General features: G+C 32.9%; 1 protein-coding gene across 1 annotated transcript; it reads right to left on the bottom strand.

Moving 5' to 3' along the window:
- Nucleotides 1-749: 749 nt before the first annotated feature.
- On the bottom strand, nucleotides 750-12393 carry LOC120354497. The gene is made up of 2 exons (XM_039441794.1): nucleotides 11664-12393; nucleotides 750-1244 (listed from the first exon to the last, which is right to left on the bottom strand). The coding sequence occupies exons 1-2, from the start codon at nucleotides 11764-11766 to the stop codon at nucleotides 925-927; spliced, it is 423 nt and encodes a 140-aa protein (XP_039297728.1). The 5' UTR covers nucleotides 11767-12393; the 3' UTR covers nucleotides 750-924.
- Nucleotides 12394-12873: the final 480 nt, after the last annotated feature.

Raw genomic sequence — 12873 nt, 5'->3', positions numbered from 1 at the left:
GCAACATGGCAACAATGAGGGCAACAATTGTGCTACCAAAAAATGCCACCAACAATGGAATAATTTCCATCCGACGTAGGTGGAAAGGGGTGGAGTCAGGTGAGAAAAGAAGGACAGAAACAAAAGTACAGACAAAGAGAGAGAGAGAGAGTGAGTGAGTAGGAAGAGAGAAGCGCCAGATTAATTCATCGCTGATGATTGCTAGCTCAGAGGTGATAGAAGAGCTAGAGGATGTACACTGTACACTATCACTATATTTGAGTGGCCGTAAGAAGAGACACATATCCAAGGGCTTGTTGCTCTATTGTAAGGTCCACGTTATAATGGCACTGGAGAAAGATAGGAAATCAACGTTGCCAATTTTCAGTTTTGTGAATGTCTTCCATAGACGGTAGCTGATACAGGTTTATTGATGTAATATTAACTGTTCATTCTTGTTTTAAATAATTAATTATATTTTATTAAGCAATGAAAATTATTTTTAATAATTTGACAATATTATGATGAAATATTTTGTTAATTAATTATTAATTCTAAATTGTTAAAAGACGATCTGGCAACAGAGCAAAACGAGAAAGAGATAGCGCTATCAGCTTTGTTGAATGATAGACAAGGATAACAATACCATTGCTAATCAAACACTGCCTTATAACGTGGACCTCACTATAGCTTGCTGCTTTTGCATTCTTGGGTCGCATCTTATGACAACGTACTATTGCTTTCAAGATAAAAATACAATGCGGGTTGAGAGTGAGAGCAATCAGTGATCAGTAAAAGAAATAGATAAATTTAAGGGATCTGTAGCAGGTCAATAAAAGAAATTGAGTAACAAAATGGATGGATGTTGAATTGAGGAGAATTTGCAATAGGAAGGCTGAGAGAGTAGAGTATTTGAGGTGAAAGAGTAAGTCAATAAATTGTTTATTAAGGAAACAAGAAATAGAAAGAACATAAAAATAAGTCGAATAGCAATCGGTGTAAGACCGTTTTGATAGTTGGGGAAATCTGCGATGGAAAGAGCAGTAGTTGATCCGTTTTGATAGTTGGGGAAATCTGCGATGGAAAGAGCAGTAGTTGATCCGTTTTGATAGTAGGGAAATCTGCGATGGAAAGAGCAGTAGATGATCCGTTTTGATAGTTGGGGAAATCTGCGATGGAAAGAGCAGAGGTTGATCCGTTTTGATAGTTGGGGAAATCTGCGATGGAAAGAGCAGTAGTTGATCCGTTTTGATAGTTGGGGAGATCTGCGATAGAAAGAGCAGTAGATGATAATAGTAAGAAATTTGCAATAGATCAATGAAGAATGAGTTTGCAAATGAATGAACAAAAGAAGAGATGGAATGAGTAAGTTTACAAACAGATGGAAAGTTGGTAAAAATATGGAATCGTAACAGTCAAGATAAATAAATAAATAGATACACGAATGAGGAGAAATTTTGAGAAATGTTATTTAAAACTTATTTTAAAGAATAAGAAATGAAATGAATAAATAAACTGAATAAAAAAGATCGTTTTCGATAGGAAGCCGATGAGATTGAATCAGAGAGGCCATGAAGCTCTCATACAATGAAGAGGAATCAGTAATTCGAAGAATTAAATTTCAAATTTCAATGATGTGTGAAACTGCTAAGGGAATTTGTAAACAAGAGGTATGTGATAATGATGAATGGTGCCGAATGAATCATGATGCCTGAGAAAGAGTCTGGTTAAGACTGTAAATAAGAGCAATGAGCAGGTTCAATTTTGGAATAAAAAATACGAGGTAGAATAGAATCTGAGATGAAAATTTAGATACTATTTGTTAAAGAAAAACAGAAAAATAGATGAATTACAGAAAACAGATGAATGATGATAAAACAGATAGATACAGGATGAATGCTTTAGGATTTATATTTTGATTGTCATTAAAACTAGTCTCAGAGACTTAACCATTAATTCTCATTTTACTATAAATCGTGCACTATGAAAAACTATAAAACTTCAGTTTATCCATTGATGACACAAGTAGTTCTAAATCTGATAATATGAGTAAAAATTATATAGGCTGCATTCACTACCACAATTGATTTTAAACTAGTTCAAAAGACTTCCTTCTCTTCAGCCTCCTGGTAAGATCTTCATTCTGTAGTTGGGATCCCATACACCCAAATTGATTCTAAGATTTGGTTGTATAAAATTTATTTAGTGATGAACTGTATAAAAAGCTAAAGCTTTAGCTTTAAGAGTATAAAATGTAACATTGTATGTTAGTATACTCTCTGAAGGGAAAATACCAAAATTACCATCGGAGATACAGATGATAAGACACACAGAGTAGAAAGATAATTTATTGTAGAGTGACGAAATTTAGTAGGCCTAAGGTGAAGCAATTACACCTACAGTAATCACCTATAGTGATCAATTCAACTTAGGACTAGGCCTAATAAATATTGGATCCAGTTCTCGACTCGCTTCAGTCGAACCAAATTTCCAGTATTGGATGTGCATATCAACAACATAAAAAATAGTAAAATTAATTAATACAGTAGTTCTATTCAATTGCTGAATAAATCGAGTGTGGGCTACGAATAACCGTCATTAATTCGATTCTGAAACAAAAATCTGTTGAATGAGTCAGCAGTGAAAAATAAAAATAGTACAAAGCAGCGAAATTTGGACACTTTGTACCGTCTTCTACACTAGAATTTTTAAATTAAGAGAGAAGACAAGAGAATAATAACAGCAGACAGAATGCGTGGGAGAGAGAGACCGTGAGAGAAGTTTGTGGAAAGCATTCATTAATTGTTTAAGAGGCTCGCGTGTGTCAGTCACTCACTCAGAGAGCAGCTGACTGCAATCAGAGCAAGTACACAGCAATACACACACACATACACATACAAAATGTAACTCTTCCCGCGAGCTCTCGCACACTAGAATGGAAGTGTAAATGCGACGTTGCCGTATCCTCAATCTGCGCATGCCTTCTGCTGCCCATGCACGGCAGATTGTATACAATATACACTATAACTACAACAATCTAAGGTCAATGTCACGAGATGTCAGAGCGGAGGAAATTGAAGCAGGAGGCCGTGGCTTGAGGAGGAGATTGCAGTTGTTATCTCTTCAGCTCCAAGCAGATGATGTCACGACGACAACCACTTACAATTGTTACGTAGGTGTTAACGCCGTTATTTATAAACAAATATAGCGTGTCACTAACCAAAGTCAAATAGACGCTGTATAAATGTCTATGATTTCACATGTGTAAATAATTGTAAATGAAAAAGGACCACTTGACTTCTACCCTGTATTCTTTTCCACTAGTAGTCTGATCAAAACTAGTGGCCAAAATAGAGATTTGTGATCTGGTATATAGTGAGTAGTTTATTTGCTGTAGATGAGGTAAATGATTGTAAAATGAAAGTACTCCAGGATCAATTTGAATGTAATAGTATATTTCGCACCTAGGGCCGAAAATGAGACTTTTCCGGCTCGAAATCGGTTTTCAAGTCCGAGGCCGTAGGCCGAGGACTAGAAAAGATTGAGAGCCGGAAAAACATTTTTGCCCATGGTGAGAACGTTATTTTTCGCCACACAGAAAAATAAACAATATAAATATGAGAATAATTGTTTATTAGGCACTTCCGAAAGCAAAACAGGAAGTTCATAACTCTAGCAAATCTGAGGTAATCTGAATATCAGGAAATTGTCCAAGTATTTTTATTTTTTATTCTGATTTGTCTAAATAACCTAAAAGATTATGTTCAATTATGTAAGAGGTTGAGTTCATACTTTTTATTCTTCCAAATGACAATAAGATGATTAGATATTATGATTTTTTAGATATGATAAATGTTTTGATTCTTGAATAATAAACACAAATAATAAAAAGTTTTTTGATCAGCTGTTTTGCACACTTGAAATTTGGCTAATCTGAATGTCAACGTCAACAATGCTTGTTGTCGTTGACTTCTGAAGTTTAGGTTAGAAGTTCTATCCTACTCTGAAAATCGACGCACGTAAACCAGCTCATTACAACCAAGTGGGGCGAAAAATACTGAAAACCAACAATCCCAGCACCCTACTTAAGCACCCTACACACAGGGACAATAATGACGTTCACTGAACCTGGTTATTAGTGGCGGTTACGGAAACTCCGTCTATGTGAGCTGAGGTTGTGACGCTGTGATGTCAATTTAGCACTAATGGCAGCTACTAGTAGACGCCACTTTTGCCCCTGTGTGCAGGGTGTGTTATCCGAGCTGCAATCTCACATAACGCGAATCGCTGCCTATCAATTGTTCGTGCATTGTGTTTTGTGTATTCCCGGAGCACCAAAAGTTAGCTAGGTCAATACACAATACATCTCGAGTGCATTACAGAATGATGATAGTTAACAATCGATCACTATTGAACAAATTTTGAAGAATAGTACAAAATTAAGAAAGCAAAACACAAGAGTCGAAAAAACAGTTGAAGCACTGTATGAGCTGAAACTGTATGAGCGATGATTTGGAATCTTCGGTTTTAAGTGAGGGAATTTTAAGTGAGGCCATTATTGATTTTAAAATCGTTGATATTATGACAGAATTGTTAGGAATTTCCGGTTATTTGTGCTTTTCATGGCGTAATCTAGTAGAATGATATCATCAAGAATCTGTTTCAAGTGTGTGTAATACACAATAATCAATTTCAAGATGTTTGAGAGAATCATAAAAAAATATTGGAGTAATAGAGTTCTACTATGACAGGTGTTTATAATAATAATAATAGACTAATATTATAATTATATTCATGATAGATGTGATGTATGTTAGAGTGCTATTGAATTTATCAAACAAATAAATTCATCAGTTTCCACATGCAGTTGATTTAATTGCAACCGTTGAGAAGTTCAATTTTGGTTTTGAGAAGTTGCCCGGTGGGTTCATCGGAAAACAAAAAAAGTGACTAAGATGACTGAGAAAAGCTGATCAACAAACATATCAATGATTGATAATGAATGATTTCAGTATTGCAGTCTATTCGATAGCACTAAAACATGTATTTTGCAAGAATTATATCAAAGTCAAACCCAGATAAATGAAATTCCAGTAACGCATCTCTTCTGTATTTATATTCACTTTTCTCTTCATTCTTTTGATATTTCCTTTTGCTGAACTCAAATTCAAAAGAAATTTAATTTTTTTCATTTGCTATTGGAAGAGTTTTTTCCTTTTTTATTATCATTTTCTTCAACTTATCATCTACTGTTTTATGATGGTTTGTTTCAGTAGTAACTTAGAACTGTATGTAATACACCCTCGTGTTGTGGTTTAATATTCATACATGAATAAATGCAATTTCTTATTAATTTTCATCTTAATTCATGAATTTTCACGAAAATTAAATCGTCAAGAAAGATGACGGGTTTCAATTTGGATAAATTTGTAGAACATTCATTCAAATGAATTGCTTGACACCTGACACCTTAAAACAATACTTCGGAACAAGTTCCTACTTATCTTCAAATAAATGAGTTGTGAGCATCACTTACTATTATTATTAATTCATATAAACGAGTTAATAATTTTGAATTTACGTGAGTGATCTGGGTAATAATCATTATTTCAAAAGTAAATATGGGAAATTCATCTGCTACCAACTCATTTGCAATGTTCCCTTAATTTTTATACAGAAAATATCACGATGTCTAGACACATAGAAGGGCTTCTAGAGTTATGGTACACCCATCTACCGTACAAGAGGAGCAGAAGAAATTAGAGCAAAATTCCGCAGTAAAGAAATGAATACAATATATTCCCATACAGCCAACCGAACCAGACAATAGCTGCTGCAGACTCTTAACCCAGTTTATTTTGCTCAATAGATTCTGGGATGAATTATTTAGCCATCTCTCTCAACCAACTAATCTGTTTCACGCTTTTATCTGTTTCACAGCTATTATTTCGCTCTCTCTCACTTTCATCTATCCCTTTTCCTCGATCACTTTTCGTATCATGCAGATATGCAGCTATTCATATAGAATCTGTGAGTTTCCTCATTATTTATTGCTCATCGTGTCACTCTCCTCACACTATATCTCACATCTCTCTCACTCTCACACACTATTTCCACCTTCCTCTTACCCTTCAACTGTTTCTCTCTCTCAAACACTCACTCTCATTCTATCTCACTCACTGAGTCACTGTCTCTCTTTTTCTGTTTCCCGCTCTCCCTATGCATAAATTATCAATCAACCCTTACAAACTTTTCATCCCCCTCTCACTCTCACACACCGTTCATCCTCCCTCTCAATATCCCCACCCCAGCCAATCAACCATCAACCATATTGATCAACCATCCTCTTTTTTTCAAATCCAATAAGAGGTCTATATTATCCTCGCACTCTTTCAAGATTAGCTCATATCTTTTCAACATTATTGATCAGTAGCCTATTTAAGATTCTTAGATTTCTACAGTACTTGACAATACGTTTCTGCTTTAATACTATTGTGAGGTACGTTATTTCACTATGTGGTGATAGTTAATTATGTTTTTAGAGTCCTTATAAGGTTTAAAATAGGCTCTGAACAAAATGAAAATCCCGATTTTATGAAACTCTGTTCCAAAACATTTTCAAGGACCCATTTTCAACTCGGTCCCAAGATAAATGTACATCATTAATAAAAACAAAAAGGTATAACAAATAAAAACATGGAAATAATTTAATTTAATCCTATTCTTAAGGTACTTGTACCAAAAAATTCATTCATCTATTTTATTATAAATAAAAAATGAAACTTTAATACCTTACTTGTATAGCAGGCCTATTAGAGTGATAACTCAAGTGAAGCAGCAAAGGTAGAGATAGATAGATGATTGCCTTTATTTTTACATTTTGAAATATTACTAGTGTTGGGGGTGAAGTAGAGGGTAGCGGATGAAAAGTAAATCTATTCAAATCTCTCCGCTTCACTCCACCTTCACCGCTCCACTATATTTTGACACATATATGCATTTCTTTTCAATATTTTCAGCTACCTTCTCTGGTACCCTCTACCTTCGTCGCTCCACTATGTTATGACACTAATACTTTAAGTAACAAAAGAGTATTTCAAACTTCTGAAAGGAATATTCAATTCCATAATATTGTTCAATATCATTGGGGATGGCTCGCTCAATTAATAGAGAAATTCGATGGTAAAAGCGAGAAACGATTCTCGCTTAATACCATAGAGAAAATATAGCGTAGGCCTAAGTATCAGTATTAGTTTCTTGTATCAGTTGTCTCTGCTAATACAAACTAACCCACGCTTTTGTGTGAGTGTGTTCTGGTGCTAAATGGATATTATACTAAAACACAAAACACACTTTTTCAATATTGAAGCAATCAATACATTTTCAAATAGCTCAGCGAAATCTTTTAGAAGAAAACGTGAACCAAATCCAAGACCAATATTAGATTTTCCAACCATGTGCTGTAATTATTAAAGAATAGGTGAAGGATGAAGAAGAACAATTCTAATAATAGTGAGCTGAAAGGATAAATTCGTAGAGGAATAGTTAATTGAAATTGATGTTGTTTTCCATGACGAAACACTACAACTTTGCTGTAGTTTTGACAATGTGTTACTTTGTAAATATTAGAAAAACTTTTTGGCGAATAATTAGCCTTGAATTCCAACACACTTCTTGTGATAGATGTTACAAGAATAGATACAAGAACAAGAACTGGAACATTATTCTAAATCAATGTAATGTAGTATTATAATAAATGAACGATCACCATGATAAAACGATAATTTTTTTACTATGACAACTCAAATAATGCAGGACAACCTTGAAGCTCTATTCCATGATGAATTGTGCAAATAATAATTTTGTCTCTACCAATTGAAAATTGAATACTTTTTATCGATTGGAAAATTATTTCACAAAAAATTGAAATGTTCAATCAATAATAATTAAATTAAATTTGTCGAGTCTTGCTGTGCTGTCAAAAACTTGCATTATTGTATAATCAAAATTATTGGAAATTATATGATCAGGCTTATTATTGAGTAAATTGACCACGAAATCTTTGAAATACATTGTGGTACTGTAGTACCTATTACATGTTCAATGTAATTAAATTACATTTAAAATTGATCACTTGATACAACAGAAACGCATATATATATATATAATATATATATATATATATTATATATATATATATATATAGCACTTAACAGGAAACACTTTAAAGTTTTATAATATAAATATAAACAGGATACACACGACACGAATAGATTAAAAACACTTAAAAACTTACATTTAAACGAGAATTTTCGGGGAGCTGGGCCCCCTTTGTCAATCAACCAGGAAGTTTTTGAATCAACCACTTCCATTCCAATCAACCAATTCAAATATGAATATGAGCTGGGCCCCCTTTGTCAATCAACCAGGAAGTTTTTGAATCAACCACTTCCTGGTTGATTGACAAAGGGGGCCCAGCCCCCGAAAATTCTCGTTTAAATGTAAGTTTTTAAGTGTTTTTAATCTATTCGTGTCGTGTGTATCCTGTTTATATTTATATTATAAAACTTTAAAGTGTTTTCTGTTAAGTGTTTTTAATCTATCCGTGTCGTGTGTATCCTGTTTATATTTTTATTACAAAACTTTAAAGTGTTTTCTGTTAAGTGCTATATATATATATATATATATATATATATATATATATATATATATATATATATATATTGAACAGTCAATTGAGACATTCACGGCAACATTTTTATTAATACTTCGTTGCATTATTAATAATGTATATAATAAGTATAAGTTATTTTTATTAATAATGTATATAATAAGTATAAGTTATATTTATTTATATTATAAAACTTTAAAGTGTTTTCTGTTAAGTGTTTTTAATCTATCCGTGTCGTGTGTATCCTGTTTATATTTTTATTACAAAACTTTAAAGTGTTTTCTGTTAAGTGCTATATATATAATATATATATATATATTATATATATATATATATATATATATATATTGAACAGTCAATTGAGACATTCACGGCAACATTTTTATTAATACTTCGTTGCATTATTAATAATGTATATAATAAGTATAAGTTATTTTTATTAATAATGTATATAATAAGTATAAGTTATATTTATTTATATTATAAAACTTTAAAGTGTTTTCTGTTAAGTGTTTTTAATCTATCCGTGTCGTGTGTATCCTGTTTATATTTTTATTACAAAACTTTAAAGTGTTTTCTGTTAAGTGCTATATATATATATATATATATATATATTATATATATATATATATATATTGAACAGTCAATTGAGACATTCACGGCAACATTTTTATTAATACTTCGTTGCATTATTAATAATGTATATAATAAGTATAAGTTTGTGTAATAAGTATTTTTATTAAAACTTCGTTTAAGTTCATTAATTGTTGTCAACTAAAACCTTACTTCGACTTTTCTTATAGAATAGAGCTCTAACGTTGTCACAGTATACATACAGTACGGAAACTTGGCTAGTACCCTGACGCTAAAATCCGCCATCTTGTTAGGAAGCGCCGCATTGTAATAGCAAAGACCTTAAAGATGCATAGACTCACATACAGCGCTAGTGTTGTATTTGGAATTGAAATCCGCCATTGAGGGGGCAACCCATAAGATTATTACATACCAATGCCACCAATGCCTTTGTGATCTATTGTATTACAAATATATATAGATATAATACTCGTGCTAAAATACCCAAATGGCGGCCTTCAATTTCAAGTAAGAGCTATCATTGGGAAGACATAGGCATTGTGGGTCTATATCTCTTTAAGGTCTTTGTGTAATAGTATTGATGGTAGGTTCGGATCACTTCAATGATCCGGATCAATTGATCTCGTTCACTGCTACGAGCCAATCAGAAGACCAGGATTGGAACTTCCCAAGGTCACGTGACGTGTTTAGTATTGGGGTCAGGTAAAAAGCATTGGTTAGATAGGCGATTTATTACAAGTTTCCATTCTGTACTTATTCTGTGACGTTGTCCTGGAGCATTATTTATTTATAGTCAAATTATTAATATAAATGATTTATCAATTTCATTCATCAATACAATTACAAATTATATAGCAGAGAGACGAGAGAGGAGAGAGCAACAGGCTTAGCCCGAAACTGCTCTTCTCCCAAATTTTATAAACAGTAACATTTCCTAAGGATATAGATGACATTTCACTTTCAAGAATTTCCAAGTCCAATTTTCTGTCAAAAACAGATTATGATCTTAATTTTATAGTTAATTATAATAACATCCTAGTATAAAATAATTCTATATTCGTGGGTAATTCTTTTTTCAACCTCCGATTGGTCATAAATAAAAGAGGAATGTAGGCCTATATGAAATATATTTTTTTTACTACAAGTTACTTACACTTATGATTACAAGTAAGATTTGTATGGTGGGTGATCGAAATTACCACATTTGACAAGCTGGATAAGCTTGGTTGTACCAGCATTCATACTCGACAACAATATTTACGATCTGGCCGCACCGATTACAGGGCGTTTGGTGGGGATGATAAGCTATTAAGTTCTGTGAAAATCGCTCCCCTACCGCTTTTCTGTATCTTAAAATAAGTGATCGGAGGTTGAAAAAGATGACCCTCGTACATTCAGCAAAAATTAAAAATTTATTTGTTTCAGATCTAGATGTTCTTCTCTTAATATCTGTTTCAACATGTATGACTAGAGAACCCGAAAATAAATTTTTCTTCAACAAAATTTCCCTTTTATCTTTCGTAAGAAGGTTCTTCATTCTTTATCCTTCTCCTTCACCGATTCTTCAATTATAGCACATTATTCGTTAATTGGTTTTGAGTACACGTTATTGGTTTTGAGTAATCCAGTCAAACAATTTCGCCCACATTCTGACTCCTGTAGTATCATCAAGGGAAGGGGGTGTCACTTCATGGAGATTCCATAAAGCCAAATCCACAAGATTGTTTTTTAGAATCTATTGCTTTTCAATTAAAATATTCATGGTACTATAAAATACTGTGCAATTGGAATTTTTTCCATGGACTCTTGATTTCCGATGATGTCTACAAGCTTTCTATTTGAAATAGTAATTAACTTATATTATTCATTTAAAAGCTAAATTATTAATATTGCAATAGTCTGCATTTTTTATTGTTTATATAATTATACTATCAAACCAGAGAAATTGAACAGTATATGTGTGACAAGAATGAGGAGGAGCTAAAGATATCTTCTTACCAGTTGGAAAATTAATTTATATTTGATAATCCATGAGAAAACGTACTCATAAGCTTGATGTTGATCTATGCTATTATAGGCTACACTTATTTCCGAGCTGAATCAATAGTTGTACAAAATATACTTTGGGAGCTCAACAATTGTAGCTAGTATTTTTTATTAGTGGATAAGAAGGTTAGGTACATGCAATACAGTATGTAATCGATATTTTAAGGGAAACAAGAATTAAGTAGTAATAATGGGAGAGCTTTCAAAATCTGAAAATAACTTTTCTATGAATTTTCAAATGGAAATTTGTCTTATCGGCTAAAAAGCAGTAAAATGATTACAGATAAGTCTTCAAAGTCAAATGTTGAAATAAAGTAGGCTAATGCAGAAAAGCCAAAATATCTAACCAAATGATACAAAATTTTCTTCTCACCTGCTATCTTTAGAACGGCTCTATCTGCAGGATCCAGCTGTAGAATACTCAAAGGTTTATCCTTAGCCCATTCTTTGAGGCTCTGATCCGAGTCGAAATCCATGATTTCGAAAATGTGGTCTATCAAGTTATGAAGACACAACTGCACATTATTAGTTCCAACTAAAAACTAACCTAAATCGAACACGAACAGCTTCATATTTAAAATTTTAAAAATCCTATTCCTATAATGTCAATGCTGGAAAATTAAAAATAAATATTTAAAAACACAAATGTCACGGTGATTTAGCAAGACAACACATCAATAATAAGAAGTTCCTTGAGTAAATTGAAATGGCGAAATGACGACTCATCACTTGTTTTATATCCGATATCTGCCAAACGTGAAGATTTATGAACTAATTATTTTTGGCACGAATTCATTACAAGGGAAAACAAACAAAAATGACCTGGCACTGGCACCGGTCATTCTAACCTTAACATTATAATCACTTTGCCAATACAACTGAGTCTATAGAATGCTAACCTAGAACTGCACTATGGAAATTCATTCGTATTTTTGAAATAAGACGATGTCCAACCAGATGAAATACGATCCATATTCTATGAATTTTGATCAGTGATTATTAGGCACCAAAAGTACAATACTGTGTGAATTTACAGAAATTATGAAGAAAATAATCGATTAGACACTACAGCGCAGACGAATGGAAAAGGTTTTCTGCTTGGATGCCGGATGGTTGCTGCACAAAGGAATACTCATTATGATACGGTATCTTGATACTGAAGCTATAATGAGGTCCACGTTATAACGGCAGTGTTTGATTAGCAATCGTATTGCTATCCTTGTCTATCATTCACCTTTACACCTTCTTCATCCATTACTCACAATATTGTTGGATCGATGGCGTCATGTCATGAATGAAAAACTATATAAAAAAAAACACTAAATTGATCAAGATGGCAGTGATCAAGTTCAGATCGAAAAAAAATATATCATAATATGAGGCCTTGCTCTTTAACATAATGGCACTTTAGCCTGATAATATTTGAGGCAGGTCATCATTCACATATTCCTAAACATCGTAATAAGCCCTGGTTCTCAGAAAATGATGCACATCTGTCTGAGTCAACAAATTTTGTTGATTCTTCTTCACGTACATGAGGCAGAGAAGGAGGAAGTGGCTGATTACAGTTAGAATACCCAGCC

This window comes from Nilaparvata lugens, chromosome X (assembly GCF_014356525.2).
Source record: "Nilaparvata lugens isolate BPH chromosome X, ASM1435652v1, whole genome shotgun sequence".
NCBI classification, from domain to species: domain Eukaryota; kingdom Metazoa; phylum Arthropoda; class Insecta; order Hemiptera; family Delphacidae; genus Nilaparvata; species Nilaparvata lugens.
Note: the sequence above shows the minus strand (reverse complement) of the source record. Positions and strands in the feature narration are given on the sequence as shown.